Source organism: Coturnix japonica, chromosome 3 (genome assembly GCF_054131305.1).
Source record: "Coturnix japonica strain WE chromosome 3, WE-NBRP24, whole genome shotgun sequence".
In the NCBI taxonomy this organism is placed as follows: Eukaryota; Metazoa; Chordata; class Aves; order Galliformes; family Phasianidae; genus Coturnix; species Coturnix japonica.
The window spans coordinates 8,152,540-8,169,074 of NC_140665.1; the positions used below are offsets into that span (position 1 = coordinate 8,152,540).

Consider the following 16,535-nt stretch of genomic DNA (forward strand, 5'->3'; position numbering starts at 1 on the left):
CGGCCTGTTGCCAAAACATCCAAGAGGGCCGCTCTGCTCCCCCCACTGCTGCCATCTGCACTGCCCTCAGAGCCTCCCTGAAACCATCTCTGGCCCCACTCCTCCTCTCCGCAATTCAGCTCTGTTCTGGGACTGCGTTAGCAATGTTGTCTTTGGGAAAGCAGAGCTGGGTGGTGATAATGAGCTGACAGGGTGTCTTTTGGGGACCGTGTCCTTCCACTGGGGCAGGGGTAGGGCCTAAGATCCCGACATCCTCCTGCCACAGCCGGGGATAGGAGCATGTCACACACAGCACCTTAGTTTTGGCAAGGCCTACAGTTCCTCACGAGATGAGGCTGCGCTCAGCTGGCGTGAAGCCTCAACGCAAGTCACTGCCTTTGGCTGATGGCCAGCGAGGGAATTCCCATCTCACGATGGTTGCCCGTGCCGCGGAAAGAAGTTGCAAGATGTTTTACCTCTTTTGCCCTGGGCAAGAGGTGGCAAAGTGTCCCCTTCCTTAAGTTTCCTCTCAGCAGGGAAGCTTCCTGAGGACTTGCGGCGTGGCAAGGATGGTGGTTTGGGCACCAACTCCATTTGAAACCTTTAAGAGAGGAGAAGACAGTCATTGGTGTGACGCAGTGCACCACCAGCCTGAGTTGCTCTCTGGTTGTGTGCTCACAGGCACATTTTCATGCTGCATGAAGGCCACTCCTTTCTAAAGTCTTTAGCAGGGTCAGTTGGGATAGGACAAGGGGAAACAGTCTCAAACAGAAGGAGGGAAGATTTAGATTGGAAATAAGGAAGTTTCTGGCAGAAGGCTGGTGAGGCACTGGAACATCTTGTCCAGAGACGTGCTGGGTGCCCGGACAGGCGTTCAAGGTCGGGCTGGAGCACGCTCAGAGCAACCTCATCTGGCGGTAGGTAGGTGTCCCTGTTCCCTGCAGGGGAGTGGGACTAGGTGCTCTTTCAGGGTTCCTTTTGGCTCAAATGATTCTATGATTCTACAAGATATCCTCATGGGCAGGACACCCGTGGACACAAGGAACAAGCACTGCGGAATGAGAGCTGAGATGCTGCATCGAGCAGCAGCTACAGCTCCCAACATACTCACTCTGGAAAGACAACAAGGCAGCCAGAGGGTGACAGGGAGGCCACTGGTGCCACCCGGGGCATCACCATCTTCATCAGCCAGGGGGCCTGCAGGGGAGGAACAGAGAGGATGTGAGACATCCTTGTCACAGCTGAGGCACTGGGGACATGAGGAGCCTAAGCCAGGGAGAGCTGACAGCACCACAGCACTTGCACAGCCCATGCAGATGGCCAGGTCTTGGTGGGCCGTGTGTGGGCACAGCAAGGCTCACGGGACTGTCCGGTCCACAAACAAACCTACAGCTCACCTTGAGAACAGCTTTTCTGAGGTTCTCTTTCCCTGACAGCTTCTGGAGGAAGTCATAGTAGAACTTCATTTGGAAGGTCATTCCATCAATGAAGATCACTCCAATGTCCTTCAGGACAATGGCAACTTTCTCCCCAATTTTCAGGCAGCTGGATATCAGGAACACAGTGTTCTGGATGCTAGCCTGCACTATGTGCCAGCTCAGAGAGGCATCTGCGGCCACCTGGCTGCGCTTCAGGGGCTCCAGCTTCCTGTAGGCTGAAAAACGCCAGGGACGGAGTTGATACGGTTGCTGTTCCACAGCTTCTTCCCTAGAACTGCTTCTGGTGGGCATCAACCAGAACGGCCCTATACTTGGACACGCTCCTCAGAGGGAGAGGTGGAGGATGGAGGCGGTGGCCCTGTTTGCCCCCTCCATGAAGCCAGCAAAGGTTTAATCCCCCCTCCTACCTGGCAGGGACTCCCCGTGGGACTGGAGGCCGTGCATGGCTACGAGGTTTGTAGCCAGCTGAAACACGGGCCACTGCAGAGTCACGTTTGCAGTCGTGATTTCTCTGGAGATGATGTCAAAGGAGCCGAAGGTGGGAATCCAGACTCCCTGCAAGTGAAAGAAAAACAAGGTGTGGAAGGGTTATGGGCTTGCTGGAGAAAGGGCTGGCGTTGACTTTCATCGGCCCTGAGATACTACACCACCAGCACAAGTGATACTGCATTGACAGGAAGCCCGTGGGATGCCCAGAAGTGAAATGCGGGGTGAGTTCCCTGCTTTCTGTGCAGGGGAAGACTCAGAGGATCTCTAGGCTGAGCTGGACAGGGAGAGGAGGAACCTGACAGCCAACACACCTTGTGCATCAGGAGCTGCTCTTGTACATAGGCGGCCACCGCATTCCAGACGGCAACTCGCTCTGGAGGGCAAAGGAAAATCAGGTCACACTCTGCATCTGCTGCTTCCCAGCACCCCTTCTGCTGCCAGGCAGGAGTGAGGTGGCAGATAGAAAGTGTTATCTCCGTCCCAAGACTGGATTCTGCACCGCTTCCATGGGGGCTGTGGGCCCACGTACCTTCAGTGTCAATGTGTATCGGTCCAGAGGTACGCCTCACTGTGGGGCCGTCCCCACAGAAGTTCATCCTGTTCCGCCTTATACCAGCGGGTTGCTCCTTGTTGGCAGCAGCCATGCCGGAGCTCATCCTTCAGATGCGTCTGCTCTCTACCAGATGCTCCTTCAGGATGCAGGACCCAGTGCCGCGCTCCCCCTTCACACCCCTCCTGGGTGGCCGTGTCACAAACGTTGCCACAGCGCCGCTGTGACATCATGGCCAGTGCTGGACGCTGCCCATTATGACGCTGGCACAGCAGCCTGCTGCCCGCCCCGGGTGGGGGTGCTGACCCCTCTCTGCTTTCTCCCTCTCCTGTCTTTCCTCTCAGTGTAACGTTACCCATTTTCCTTTTGTAGCCGTTGCCCAAACTGATCTCCAAGGAGGCGATGTGGAAACAAGTCTTGTTCCAAAGCACTCTACCCGTCATGCTGACGACTTGATGTCAGAAAGTGCCTTCATTGTGCCTGGAAGTTGTCAGTTCCTCGTTAGGATGCTCAATAAATTACCCGGCATGGATCTTCTGTGTCACTGTTGTGAGTCCATTGCTGCTGCGACCCTACCGGGCAGGGAGTGCTTTGTCTGGGGGATCCCAGAGATTGGCTTTCCTTGAAGCCTTCCAAGGGGAAGGGGGTTGGGATCCTGTGGGGTCAAGACGGGATCTGCAGGCCCGAAGCCGGACAGCCTGAGGAGACCTGCCAGGCCAAAAGGCAGCCGGCTGGCTGGGCAGGCCCTTTTAGACCTGATCTTCCATGTCCTCTGCTTCAGAAGTTGGAGTGAGCCCCAGGCCAAAAGTGGCAGCCTGGATGGTATGTCTTGGGGCTCTGTAGACTGGCTGGACTCAGGCCTTGAGGAAGATGTCAAATCTTTGATGAAAGCTGGCCGTCTGGAAAGGGAAGCCCTACCAGGCCAAAACCCAGCCGGCAGACCCAGGGATCCCTGCCAGGACAGAACCAGCTGGCTGACCTGTGGGGGCCTTGCCAGGCCAGAAGCTGGCGGGCTGGTTACGGGGACCCTGCCAGGCCAAAAGCCATCTGGACCAGGGGCCCTGCCAGGCCAAAACTCAGCCAGGTCAAGGAGCCATACCAGGTCGAACGCCAGCCGGGTGGCTCGAGTGGGCCCAGCCAGGCCAAAAGCCAGCTGGCCGGGGAGGCCCTAAGGCAAAAGTCATCTGGTCAGATGGCTGTGGGGTGTCTGCCAGGCCAAAGGCCGGCAGGCCGTCTTCGGGATCCCTGCCAGGCCTGAAGCCTGCAGGCCTGGGAAGCCCTGCCAGGCCAAAAGCCCGCCGCCGGCCAGCAAACACTGGCAAGGTCAAAAGCTGGCTGGCCAGCTTGGGGATTCCTACCAGGCCAACATCCAGCCTGCCCGGGGCTCACTGCCAGGCAACAAAATGGCTGGCTGGCCTGCGGGGCCTGAGAGGCCAAAAGCCATCCAGGCAGTCTGGGGGGACCTTGCAAGCCTGAAGCTGGTAATCCAGTTAGGGGGGCCCTGCCAGGCTAAAAGCCAGCTGGCCGGGGAAGCCCTTCCAGGCCAAAAGCCTGCAGGCCAGGGTCCCTACCAGGCCAAAACCCATCCAGCCTGAGGCTCCCTGCCAGGCTAGAAGCTGTCTGTCCGGCCTGTGGGGCCTGTTTGGTGCCTTGGTACATTTTGCTCTTGGTATCCCACCTCATGACATCCTGTGGAGCACAGAGAAGAGGAGCTACACGGCCCAGAGCACCTTACGGCCTGAGAGGGAAATACATCACAGAAGGGACGCTCTCTCTCTCTCTGCTGGCATCTTTAAAGCCGTGCACCTTCCACTGCAGAGCAGGGTTCTTGGTCTCCGGAAACCTCTCTCTGCCTCTTATTTCACTCGATTTGCTTGCCTACAATCTCAATTACATTGTATTACATAGTGTTACCTTGCATTCCCATATCATAGTTAGTGAAATTAGTTTTTCTCCTTAGATCATTGCTGCTGCTCTGTTGGTTTTCCTTGAGCCCATCTCCCATCTCCCATCTCCCTACCCCTTTCCCTTTTCCCTTCCCATTTGTTGGGGGCTGGCGGGCACACAGACCTACTGACTTCCCCACCCCAATCCTCCCCCCGCAGACAGACTGACACAGATAACTCCATGATAGAGACGTCTGTGTTTCTGAGATTACCCCCGTTATGGTTCATACTGTGGGGTATCCTACACGCTGCCCTGTGAAAAGTTCAGCAGACCAACAGTACTTGAACTTGCCAAACCAGCATTTACATCTCTCAGCATTTGAATTGCTTTGGAAATGCTCAAGTGGAAAGTTCTCAAGACGCTGAATCATCTTTGAGATGATGGCAAGTCCACATGGTGCCCAGTGGGACCAGATGTGCTTCTGGTACATGAACTGCAGTGTAACATGGTGTGGCTGTTCATAAACGCCACAACCTGCACCGAAGAATTCCATTCTGGATCCTGGCTGCAGAAAGCAGCTGACACAGATACCGCTATTTGTTTTACTTGTTTGTTTATTACTACTGGTTGTTGTCAAACGTATGCTGGTTTCTTCTCACTTCCTACCTTTTTTTCGTGCTGTAATATTTGTGTCACCACTCCTGCAGAATCACTGGCTGGTGTCTGTGGCAAGTTGGTGTTGTGTGCCGTTGTAACTCAGACATTTGTACTTTGTGTGATCCCGTGTTTTATTGGACTTACACAACATGTTGTATCCTCCAGGTACTTTGTAACCCCTCCAACTGGGGACGGACAAGGCCAACAGATCAGGGCAACATTTGTAACCAAGCCCAACTCCTTTGCAGTGATGGGGCTGTTCTGGGGCTGCTCTAGGATGGCTCTGGGGCTACTAAGGGGCAGCTATGGGACACACACACACACCTCGGTGGGGCTGATGTTCCCCCACATGGAGCTGGTGGTGAATCTGCTCTGATCGTGGCACCTTCCAGCCCCAACTTCTGGTCAGTTCCCTTTGGATCTCACAACTCTCCTGCTTTCAGCCAGTAAGAATTGTTGAGCAGCAGCAGCTGCATTTGTGGGGCAGGGCTTAGTGTGGGTAGTGCTGTGGGGTTGGTGTGGGAGCCACGGGAGATGGAGGGTGTCCAAGAGTGTGGATTGGTCGCCCAGGCTATCCCACAATGCTGTGAATCTTGACCCATGGTGAGTGAACCGCAGCGTAATTGGCTGTGGGGCACTATGGGTTGCTACAGGGCAGTATGTTTCCATATGCACTTCTATGGGTCCCTGCTGGTCCCTGTGTGACAATGTGACATTATTGCTCCTGTATGGGTCTCTATTTGTTCCTTTTGGCTCCCCATGGTTCTTATGTGGCTCTGTAGGGCTCTATGACTCTCCATGATGTTTTTGTGATTCTCTATGGGTTTTGTGGGTTCCTGCCCCTGACAGACTGTGGGAATGGATCACCCCTGTGGCCCCACCATGGGAATTTGTCACTTGCCAAGGACAAAGAGGGGACAAAAAGGCAGAGGTGGGGCCAGGTGATAAGGAGGGCAGAAACAGCCCCATCCCTGTCCCCTTGTCTGCAGCGGAAAGTGGTGGCCATGGTGTGTAGAGCCCCATAGGGACCCAAAGAGCCCATAGCGTATAGGCAAAGTAGAAGCTTATGGTGCAGAGCTTACGGAGCAAAGCTGTGGGGGTTATGGGACAGAGTTTATCGGGCAGAGGTGGTTCTATCGGACACAGTGGGAACTGAGGGGAAAACTGGGTAATATAGGGCAGAGTCAATGTGGCATCTGTACGTAGGTTTCTCCAAAAGTAATGCCTCCTGGGTATTTCCATGGAAATGACAGCAGATGCAGTGAGCGCAATAAGGCTATTTAATAGAGCAACACAGTCACCGCCATCAGCCAGCGTGCACAGATGTGCTGATCTGGACGCTCTTCATTTTGCGGTGTGGCAGCTCTGCACGGCTCTCTGGAACATGGCATGTCTGCCACGTCACTGTCCCACTGCTGAAATGCACCACCCACCCCTCACCGCGCTCACATCCTTTGCTTGGTCTCCATCGACATCCAGCAAGCATCAATGGATGTCAGTGGGTGCCATTGTTTCCTCAAGGAGGAATTCAGCTCCCCCCCTTGTCTCCATCTGCACTTCTGTGTCAGACCCCATTCTGTCAGACTGCCCCTCTGCTGCCAGTCACACGGCAACAACACAAAATGGAGCACAGCTTGGGAGCTTCAGCCTCTACTGCCACAGTTCCAGAGACCCAGAGGGAGGCCACGATGCCAGCCAAGAGCAGCAGAGGCCTCAAGGCCAGAATTTAGGTCCTAGGGCTCAGAGGCTTAGCGGCCAAGCCTTTAGGCATAGATTTCTAAAGAGCTAGGGGCTGGCCAAGATGCCTAGAGACCTAGGGTGCAGAAGGCCCAGAAGGAGATACAGAGGCTTAAAATTGGAGAGTCCAAAAAGGAGGCTTAGACACACCTGGAGGCACAGTTGCCTGCAAGCTGCCCTAGAGGCATAGAGGGAGGCCTAAAGGCTTAGAGGTTTCCCAGGAGGCTTAGAGGCCTTAAGGTAAAACAGCCTAGAGGGAGGCCAAGAGCCTGGCCAAGAGGCCTTGCAGCTTAGCAGTCTTGAGGCTAAACTGAGGCATGGAGGCCAAGGAAAAGAGCTCCTTCTATGATCGAGGGACCCATCTGGTGGACGAGGGAAAGGCTGTTGATGTGGTCTACCCAGACTTCAGCAAAGCCTTTGACACTGTCTCCCACAGCATTCTCCTCCAGAAGCTGGCAGCCCGTGCCTTGGACAGGTACACCCTTGGCTGGGTAAGGAGCTGGTACGGCCGGGCCCAGGGAGCGGTGGTGACTGGAGTTAAATCCAGCTGGTGACTGGTCACGAGTGGTGCTCCCCAGGGGTCAGTGCAGTGATTGTCCCCCTGTACTCAGCTCTGGTGAGGCCGTACCTCGAGTACTGTGTTCAGTTTTGTATCCTGCACTGCAAGAAAGACATGGAGGGCCAGGGGTGTGTTCAAAGAGGGCGACAAAGCTGGTGAAGGGTCTGGAGCACAGGCCTTATGAGGAGCATCATCAGTTGTTCCGGTGCCCTCTCGCAATTCTTTTCCCCTCCACCAGCACAAGAGCTGCCGTAAAAAGAAGCAATGACACTTCCACAGACATTTTGGGGATTTATAAGGGATAGGCCCTTGATAAAGCTTTATTGGCTGTTTTTCCCCTCTACGTTTCACTCTAGATCTTCTTGTTTGGCCTGGAGAACAGAAGGCTACAGGGTGACCTCATTGCGGCCTTCCAGTACATAAGGGGAGTTTACATACAGGAGGGGAGCCAACACTTTACAAGGGTAGATAATGGCAGGACAAGGGGAAGTGGTTTTGGGTTGAGGGAGGGGAGGTTAAGAGTGGATATCAGGGAGAAATTATTTCCAGAGAGAGTGGTGGGATACTGGAACCAGATGCCCAGAGAGGTTGTAGATGTCCCATCTCTGGAGATGCTCAAGGCCAGGTTGGATGGGGCCCTGGGCAGCCTGGTCTCGTTTTAGATATGATGCAGGTGGTATTCATGCATCTGTTTTGCAGTCTCAAATGGTGCTCTGTTTGTCCTGGGCACCCCACGCCTGCATCAGCGTGGCTAGGTTGTGCTATTCCTGAGAGGTGGGCGTTTGGTGTTCCGAGACCATGTTAACTTAATTTATGGGTGGCAGCCATCCAGATCTGTCAATGGAGGACCCCTCAGACCGGCTGGAGTCATCATGAGATGTAGATGCTGCCGGCTCCTCACGTTCATCCTGTGCTCGCCTCATCCTCTCCTTGTTAAGTCTGAATGAATCCTGAGCCAGAAATGGCCGCCTGGATGGTCTGCCTTTGATCTCTTCCTCTTGTTCATCCTTTGCTCGTCTCATCCTCTCCTTGTTAAGTTTGAATGAATCCTGAGACAGAAGTGGCGGCCTGGATGGTCTGTCTTCGGTCTCCTCCTCACGTTCCTCCTGTGCTCGCCTCATCCTCTCCTTGTGAAGTTTGAATGAATCCTTAGCGACAAATGCCAGCCTGGATGGTCTGCCTTTGGTCTCCGTGGACTGGCTGGACTCAGCCCTTGAGGAAGATGCGGAATCTTCGGTGGAAGATGGTGACTTCCTCAAGATGCCCCGAGGGTGTGAGGTCTTGGTTTTCACTTTCAACCCTGCACCCTCATGGTGGTCATTTTCAGCTTCAGAACGGAACCTGACACGCTGAGTGCTTCGTGCTTGGCCAAGTTCATCTTGGTTTCGGGCTCCTGCCTGGCCCCGCAGCTCACAGCTCACAGGCTGCTCTGGGGTTTTAGGCACTGCTTGGATCTCTGGCAGCAGTCTGAAAGGACAGAGCAAGAGGAGTCTGCCTTAGTGGGTGATGACTTCAGGGCCACATGCTGCAAGCCTGAGCCGGGACCCTTGGCTGCAATGCAGCCTTCCCACAGACAGCTCACCGGCTGGCCCATGGCTCTCCTGAGATCTGGAGGGGGCCAGCCCTGTGAGCTCGGGTCTTCCCGGCTTCCCCATGCCAGCACTCTGGGTGCTGTCTTCAGCATTGTTGGGCAGCCACAAACAGTGACCATTTGGGGTTAGGGAACGGGCTCTCGTTGGCTCAGTAAATCACCCCCATGCACATCCCAACCCAGAGCATCTGGCCTCACCTGGACTTAGAGCTCTCCTTCTGCAGGAGGTACCTTATCCGCCTTAAGTGCTCTCCATCTACACTTGTAGTGCTCAAGCACCTGACGAAGCTTGGCCGTCTAGCAGATCTCACTGGAATTAGGAAGACAGAGGAGATTCATTGTAAACCCTTTGGTTCACTCACAAGGGGTGCTCCGGCCTGTTGCCAAAACATCCAAGAGGGCCGCTCTGCTCCCCCCACTGCTGCCATCTGCACTGCCCTCAGAGCCTCCCTGAAACCATCTCTGGCCCCACTCCTCCTCTCCGCAATTCAGCTCTGTTCTGGGACTGCGTTAGCAATGTTGTCTTTGGGAAAGCAGAGCTGGGTGGTGATAATGAGCTGACAGGGTGTCTTTTGGGGACCGTGTCCTTCCACTGGGGCAGGGGTAGGGCCTAAGATCCCGACATCCTCCTGCCACAGCCGGGGATAGGAGCATGTCACACACAGCACCTTAGTTTTGGCAAGGCCTACAGTTCCTCATGAGATGAGGCTGCGCTCAGCTGGCGTGAAGCCTCAACGCAAGTCACTGCCTTTGGCTGATGGCCAGCGAGGGAATTCCCATCTCACGATGGTTGCCCGTGCCGCGGAAAGAAGTTGCAAGATGTTTTACCTCTTTTGCCCTGGGCAAGAGGTGGCAAAGTGTCCCCTTCCTTAAGTTTCCTCTCAGCAGGGAAGCTTCCTGAGGACTTGCGGCGTGGCAAGGATGGTGGTTTGGGCACCAACTCCATTTGAAACCTTTAAGAGAGGAGAAGACAGTCATTGGTGTGACGCAGTGCACCACCAGCCTGAGTTGCTCTCTGGTTGTGTGCTCACAGGCACATTTTCATGCTGCATGAAGGCCACTCCTTTCTAAAGTCTTTAGCAGGGTCAGTTGGGATAGGACAAGGGGAAACAGTCTCAAACAGAAGGAGGGAAGATTTAGATTGGAAATAAGGAAGTTTCTGGCAGAAGGCTGGTGAGGCACTGGAACATCTTGTCCAGAGACGTGCTGGGTGCCCGGACAGGCATTCAAGGTCGGGCTGGAGCACGCTCAGAGCAACCTCATCTGGCGGTAGGTAGGTGTCCCTGTTCCCTGCAGGGGAGTGGGACTAGGTGCTCTTTCAGGGTTCCTTTTGGCTCAAATGATTCTATGATTCTACAAGATATCCTCATGGGCAGGACACCCGTGGACACAAGGAACAAGCACTGCGGAATGAGAGCTGAGATGCTGCATCGAGCAGCAGCTACAGCTCCCAACATACTCACTCTGGAAAGACAACAAGGCAGCCAGAGGGTGACAGGGAGGCCACTGGTGCCACCCGGGGCATCACCATCTTCATCAGCCAGGGGGCCTGCAGGGGAGGAACAGAGAGGATGTGAGACATCCTTGTCACAGCTGAGGCACTGGGGACATGAGGAGCCTAAGCCAGGGAGAGCTGACAGCACCACAGCACTTGCACAGCCCATGCAGATGGCCAGGTCTTGGTGGGCCGTGTGTGGGCACAGCAAGGCTCACGGGACTGTCCGGTCCACAAACAAACCTACAGCTCACCTTGAGAACAGCTTTTCTGAGGTTCTCTTTCCCTGACAGCTTCTGGAGGAAGTCATAGTAGAACTTCATTTGGAAGGTCATTCCATCAATGAAGATCACTCCAATGTCCTTCAGGACAATGGCAACTTTCTCCCCAATTTTCAGGCAGCTGGATATCAGGAACACAGTGTTCTGGATGCTAGCCTGCACTATGTGCCAGCTCAGAGAGGCATCTGCGGCCACCTGGCTGCGCTTCAGGGGCTCCAGCTTCCTGTAGGCTGAAAAACGCCAGGGACGGAGTTGATACGGTTGCTGTTCCACAGCTTCTTCCCTAGAACTGCTTCTGGTGGGCATCAACCAGAACGGCCCTATACTTGGACACGCTCCTCAGAGGGAGAGGTGGAGGATGGAGGCGGTGGCCCTGTTTGCCCCCTCCATGAAGCCAGCAAAGGTTTAATCCCCCCTCCTACCTGGCAGGGACTCCCCGTGGGACTGGAGGCCGTGCATGGCTACGAGGTTTGTAGCCAGCTGAAACACGGGCCACTGCAGAGTCACGTTTGCAGTCGTGATTTCTCTGGAGATGATGTCAAAGGAGCCGAAGGTGGGAATCCAGACTCCCTGCAAGTGAAAGAAAAACAAGGTGTGGAAGGGTTATGGGCTTGCTGGAGAAAGGGCTGGCGTTGACTTTCATCGGCCCTGAGATACTACACCACCAGCACAAGTGATACTGCATTGACAGGAAGCCCGTGGGATGCCCAGAAGTGAAATGCGGGGTGAGTTCCCTGCTTTCTGTGCAGGGGAAGACTCAGAGGATCTCTAGGCTGAGCTGGACAGGGAGAGGAGGAACCTGACAGCCAACACACCTTGTGCATCAGGAGCTGCTCTTGTACATAGGCGGCCACCGCATTCCAGACGGCAACTCGCTCTGGAGGGCAAAGGAAAATCAGGTCACACTCTGCATCTGCTGCTTCCCAGCACCCCTTCTGCTGCCAGGCAGGAGTGAGGTGGCAGATAGAAAGTGTTATCTCCGTCCCAAGACTGGATTCTGCACCGCTTCCATGGGGGCTGTGGGCCCACGTACCTTCAGTGTCAATGTGTATCGGTCCAGAGGTACGCCTCACTGTGGGGCCGTCCCCACAGAAGTTCATCCTGTTCCGCCTTATACCAGCGGGTTGCTCCTTGTTGGCAGCAGCCATGCCGGAGCTCATCCTTCAGATGCGTCTGCTCTCTACCAGATGCTCCTTCAGGATGCAGGACCCAGTGCCGCGCTCCCCCTTCACACCCCTCCTGGGTGGCCGTGTCACAAACGTTGCCACAGCGCCGCTGTGACATCATGGCCAGTGCTGGACGCTGCCCATTATGACGCTGGCACAGCAGCCTGCTGCCCGCCCCGGGTGGGGGTGCTGACCCCTCTCTGCTTTCTCCCTCTCCTGTCTTTCCTCTCAGTGTAACGTTACCCATTTTCCTTTTGTAGCCGTTGCCCAAACTGATCTCCAAGGAGGCGATGTGGAAACAAGTCTTGTTCCAAAGCACTCTACCCGTCATGCTGACGACTTGATGTCAGAAAGTGCCTTCATTGTGCCTGGAAGTTGTCAGTTCCTCGTTAGGATGCTCAATAAATTACCCGGCATGGATCTTCTGTGTCACTGTTGTGAGTCCATTGCTGCTGCGACCCTACCGGGCAGGGAGTGCTTTGTCTGGGGGATCCCAGAGATTGGCTTTCCTTGAAGCCTTCCAAGGGGAAGGGGGTTGGGATCCTGTGGGGTCAAGACGGGATCTGCAGGCCCGAAGCCGGACAGCCTGAGGAGACCTGCCAGGCCAAAAGGCAGCCGGCTGGCTGGGCAGGCCCTTTTAGACCTGATCTTCCATGTCCTCTGCTTCAGAAGTTGGAGTGAGCCCCAGGCCAAAAGTGGCAGCCTGGATGGTATGTCTTGGGGCTCTGTAGACTGGCTGGACTCAGGCCTTGAGGAAGATGTCAAATCTTTGATGAAAGCTGGCCGTCTGGAAAGGGAAGCCCTACCAGGCCAAAACCCAGCCGGCAGACCCAGGGATCCCTGCCAGGACAGAACCAGCTGGCTGACCTGTGGGGGCCTTGCCAGGCCAGAAGCTGGCGGGCTGGTTACGGGGACCCTGCCAGGCCAAAAGCCATCTGGACCAGGGGCCCTGCCAGGCCAAAACTCAGCCAGGTCAAGGAGCCATACCAGGTCGAACGCCAGCCGGGTGGCTCGAGTGGGCCCAGCCAGGCCAAAAGCCAGCTGGCCGGGGAGGCCCTAAGGCAAAAGTCATCTGGTCAGATGGCTGTGGGGTGTCTGCCAGGCCAAAGGCCGGCAGGCCGTCTTCGGGATCCCTGCCAGGCCTGAAGCCTGCAGGCCTGGGAAGCCCTGCCAGGCCAAAAGCCCGCCGCCGGCCAGCAAACACTGGCAAGGTCAAAAGCTGGCTGGCCAGCTTGGGGATTCCTACCAGGCCAACATCCAGCCTGCCCGGGGCTCACTGCCAGGCAACAAAATGGCTGGCTGGCCTGCGGGGCCTGAGAGGCCAAAAGCCATCCAGGCAGTCTGGGGGGACCTTGCAAGCCTGAAGCTGGTAATCCAGTTAGGGGGGCCCTGCCAGGCTAAAAGCCAGCTGGCCGGGGAAGCCCTTCCAGGCCAAAAGCCTGCAGGCCAGGGTCCCTACCAGGCCAAAACCCATCCAGCCTGAGGCTCCCTGCCAGGCTAGAAGCTGTCTGTCCGGCCTGTGGGGCCTGTTTGGTGCCTTGGTACATTTTGCTCTTGGTATCCCACCTCATGACATCCTGTGGAGCACAGAGAAGAGGAGCTACACGGCCCAGAGCACCTTACGGCCTGAGAGGGAAATACATCACGGAAGGGACGCTCTCTCTCTCTCTGCTGGCATCTTTAAAGCCGTGCACCTTCCACTGCAGAGCAGGGTTCTTGGTCTCCGGAAACCTCTCTCTGCCTCTTATTTCACTCGATTTGCTTGCCTACAATCTCAATTACATTGTATTACATAGTGTTACCTTGCATTCCCATATCATAGTTAGTGAAATTAGTTTTTCTCCTTAGATCATTGCTGCTGCTCTGTTGGTTTTCCTTGAGCCCATCTCCCATCTCCCATCTCCCTACCCCTTTCCCTTTTCCCTTCCCATTTGTTGGGGGCTGGCGGGCACACAGACCTACTGACTTCCCCACCCCAATCCTCCCCCCGCAGACAGACTGACACAGATAACTCCATGATAGAGACGTCTGTGTTTCTGAGATTACCCCCGTTATGGTTCATACTGTGGGGTATCCTACACGCTGCCCTGTGAAAAGTTCAGCAGACCAACAGTACTTGAACTTGCCAAACCAGCATTTACATCTCTCAGCATTTGAATTGCTTTGGAAATGCTCAAGTGGAAAGTTCTCAAGACGCTGAATCATCTTTGAGATGATGGCAAGTCCACATGGTGCCCAGTGGGACCAGATGTGCTTCTGGTACATGAACTGCAGTGTAACATGGTGTGGCTGTTCATAAACGCCACAACCTGCACCGAAGAATTCCATTCTGGATCCTGGCTGCAGAAAGCAGCTGACACAGATACCGCTATTTGTTTTACTTGTTTGTTTATTACTACTGGTTGTTGTCAAACGTATGCTGGTTTCTTCTCACTTCCTACCTTTTTTTCGTGCTGTAATATTTGTGTCACCACTCCTGCAGAATCACTGGCTGGTGTCTGTGGCAAGTTGGTGTTGTGTGCCGTTGTAACTCAGACATTTGTACTTTGTGTGATCCCGTGTTTTATTGGACTTACACAACACGTTGTATCCTCCAGGTACTTTGTAACCCCTCCAACTGGGGACGGACAAGGCCAACAGATCAGGGCAACATTTGTAACCAAGCCCAACTCCTTTGCAGTGATGGGGCTGTTCTGGGGCTGCTCTAGGATGGCTCTGGGGCTACTAAGGGGCAGCTATGGGACACACACACACACCTCGGTGGGGCTGATGTTCCCCCACATGGAGCTGGTGGTGAATCTGCTCTGATCGTGGCACCTTCCAGCCCCAACCTCTGGTCAGTTCCCTTTGGATCTCACAACTCTCCTGCTTTCAGCCAGTAAGAATTGTTGAGCAGCAGCAGCTGCATTTGTGGGGCAGGGCTTAGTGTGGGTAGTGCTGTGGGGTTGGTGTGGGAGCCACGGGAGATGGAGGGTGTCCAAGAGTGTGGATTGGTCGCCCAGGCTATCCCACAATGCTGTGAATCTTGACCCATGGTGAGTGAACCGCAGCGTAATTGGCTGTGGGGCACTATGGGTTGCTACAGGGCAGTATGTTTCCATATGCACTTCTATGGGTCCCTGCTGGTCCCTGTGTGACAATGTGACATTATTGCTCCTGTATGGGTCTCTATTTGTTCCTTTTGGCTCCCCATGGTTCTTATGTGGCTCTGTAGGGCTCTATGACTCTCCATGATGTTTTTGTGATTCTCTATGGGTTTTGTGGGTTCCTGCCCCTGACAGACTGTGGGAATGGATCACCCCTGTGGCCCCACCATGGGAATTTGTCACTTGCCAAGGACAAAGAGGGGACAAAAAGGCAGAGGTGGGGCCAGGTGATAAGGAGGGCAGAAACAGCCCCATCCCTGTCCCCTTGTCTGCAGCGGAAAGTGGTGGCCATGGTGTGTAGAGCCCCATAGGGACCCAAAGAGCCCATAGCGTATAGGCAAAGTAGAAGCTTATGGTGCAGAGCTTACGGAGCAAAGCTGTGGGGGTTATGGGACAGAGTTTATCGGGCAGAGGTGGTTCTATCGGACACAGTGGGAACTGAGGGGAAAACTGGGAAATATAGGGCAGAGTCAATGTGGCATCTGTACGTAGGTTTCTCCAAAAGTAATGCCTCCTGGGTATTTCCATGGAAATGACAGCAGATGCAGTGAGCGCAATAAGGCTATTTAATAGAGCAACACAGTCACCGCCATCAGCCAGCGTGCACAGATGTGCTGATCTGGACGCTCTTCATTTTGCGGTGTGGCAGCTCTGCACGGCTCTCTGGAACATGGCATGTCTGCCACGTCACTGTCCCACTGCTGAAATGCACCACCCACCCCTCACCGCGCTCACATCCTTTGCTTGGTCTCCATCGACATCCAGCAAGCATCAATGGATGTCAGTGGGTGCCATTGTTTCCTCACGGAGGAATTCAGCTCCCCCCCTTGTCTCCATCTGCACTTCTGTGTCAGACCCCATTCTGTCAGACTGCCCCTCTGCTGCCAGTCACACGGCAACAACACAAAATGGAGCACAGCTTGGGAGCTTCAGCCTCTACTGCCACAGTTCCAGAGACCCAGAGGGAGGCCACGATGCCAGCCAAGAGCAGCAGAGGCCTCAAGGCCAGAATTTAGGTCCTAGGGCTCAGAGGCTTAGCGGCCAAGCCTTTAGGCATAGATTTCTAAAGAGCTAGGGGCTGGCCAAGATGCCTAGAGACCTAGGGTGCAGAAGGCCCAGAAGGAGATACAGAGGCTTAAAATTGGAGAGTCCAAAAAGGAGGCTTAGACACACCTGGAGGCACAGTTGCCTGCAAGCTGCCCTAGAGGCATAGAGGGAGGCCTAAAGGCTTAGAGGTTTCCCAGGAGGCTTAGAGGCCTTAAGGTAAAACAGCCTAGAGGGAGGCCAAGAGCCTGGCCAAGAGGCCTTGCAGCTTAGCAGTCTTGAGGCTAAACTGAGGCATGGAGGCCAAGGAAAAGAGCTCCTTCTATGATCGAGGGACCCATCTGGTGGACGAGGGAAAGGCTGTTGATGTGGTCTACCCAGACTTCAGCAAAGCCTTTGACACTGTCTCCCACAGCATTCTCCTCCAGAAGCTGGCAGCCCGTGCCTTGGACAGGTACACCCTTGGCTGGGTAAGGAGCTGGTACGGCCGGGCCCAGGGAGCGGTGGTGACTGGA

General features: G+C 54.9%; 3 protein-coding genes across 5 annotated transcripts; all 3 read right to left on the reverse strand.

Moving 5' to 3' along the window:
* Window positions 1-461: 461 nt before the first annotated feature.
* LOC146761247 (coiled-coil domain-containing protein 81-like) lies at window positions 462-3,672 on the reverse strand. Of its 2 annotated transcripts, XM_085540974.1 has the most exons (4): window positions 2,219-3,672; window positions 1,826-1,973; window positions 1,377-1,633; window positions 462-1,176 (listed from the first exon to the last, which is right to left on the reverse strand). In XM_085540974.1, the coding sequence occupies exons 1-4, from the start codon at window positions 2,561-2,563 to the stop codon at window positions 1,087-1,089; spliced, it is 840 nt and encodes a 279-aa protein (XP_085397100.1). In that variant the 5' UTR covers window positions 2,564-3,672; the 3' UTR covers window positions 462-1,086. The 2 variants fall into 2 exon arrangements, with proteins under 2 accessions (XP_085397100.1, XP_085397099.1); XM_085540973.1 differs by lacking the exon at window positions 462-1,176 and having other exon boundaries at window positions 1,183-1,633.
* Window positions 3,673-7,579: 3,907 nt separating this feature from the next.
* On the reverse strand, window positions 7,580-9,933 carry LOC146761248 (uncharacterized). The gene is made up of 4 exons (XM_085542346.1): window positions 9,920-9,933; window positions 9,717-9,841; window positions 9,087-9,198; window positions 7,580-8,764 (listed from the first exon to the last, which is right to left on the reverse strand). Exons 1-4 carry the CDS (start codon window positions 9,931-9,933, stop codon window positions 8,104-8,106), a joined length of 912 nt encoding a protein of 303 aa, XP_085398472.1. The 3' UTR covers window positions 7,580-8,103.
* Window positions 9,934-10,103: 170 nt separating this feature from the next.
* Window positions 10,104-12,933, reverse strand: LOC146761249 (coiled-coil domain-containing protein 81-like). Of its 2 annotated transcripts, XM_085540976.1 has the most exons (4): window positions 11,480-12,933; window positions 11,087-11,234; window positions 10,638-10,894; window positions 10,104-10,437 (listed from the first exon to the last, which is right to left on the reverse strand). In XM_085540976.1, exons 1-4 carry the CDS (start codon window positions 11,822-11,824, stop codon window positions 10,348-10,350), a joined length of 840 nt encoding a protein of 279 aa, XP_085397102.1. In that variant the 5' UTR covers window positions 11,825-12,933; the 3' UTR covers window positions 10,104-10,347. The 2 variants fall into 2 exon arrangements, with proteins under 2 accessions (XP_085397102.1, XP_085397101.1); XM_085540975.1 differs by lacking the exon at window positions 10,104-10,437 and having other exon boundaries at window positions 10,444-10,894.
* Window positions 12,934-16,535: the final 3,602 nt, after the last annotated feature.

What these genes read in the sequence shown, in the direction of transcription:
- LOC146761247 (XM_085540973.1), bottom strand. Translation starts at nt 2,563, where the DNA reads ATGAGCTCCGGCATGGCTGCTGCCAACAAGGAGCAACCCGCTGGTATA. An exon ending in AGCAGCTCCTGATGCACAAG is followed by an intron (nt 1,974 to 2,218) that starts GTGTGTTGGCTG and finishes TTTCACTTGCAG; the next exon opens with GGAGTCTGGATTCCCACCTT. An exon ending in CCACGGGGAGTCCCTGCCAG is followed by an intron (nt 1,634 to 1,825) that starts GTAGGAGGGGGG and finishes GGCGTTTTTCAG; the next exon opens with CCTACAGGAAGCTGGAGCCC.
- LOC146761248 (XM_085542346.1), bottom strand. An exon ending in TCTTGCCCAGGGCAAAAGAG is followed by an intron (nt 9,199 to 9,716) that starts GTAAAACATCTT and finishes TCCTAATTCCAG; the next exon opens with TGAGATCTGCTAGACGGCCA. An exon ending in AAGGAGAGCTCTAAGTCCAG is followed by an intron (nt 8,765 to 9,086) that starts GTGAGGCCAGAT and finishes CTGTCCTTTCAG; the next exon opens with ACTGCTGCCAGAGATCCAAG.
- LOC146761249 (XM_085540975.1), bottom strand. Translation starts at nt 11,824, where the DNA reads ATGAGCTCCGGCATGGCTGCTGCCAACAAGGAGCAACCCGCTGGTATA. An exon ending in AGCAGCTCCTGATGCACAAG is followed by an intron (nt 11,235 to 11,479) that starts GTGTGTTGGCTG and finishes TTTCACTTGCAG; the next exon opens with GGAGTCTGGATTCCCACCTT. An exon ending in CCACGGGGAGTCCCTGCCAG is followed by an intron (nt 10,895 to 11,086) that starts GTAGGAGGGGGG and finishes GGCGTTTTTCAG; the next exon opens with CCTACAGGAAGCTGGAGCCC.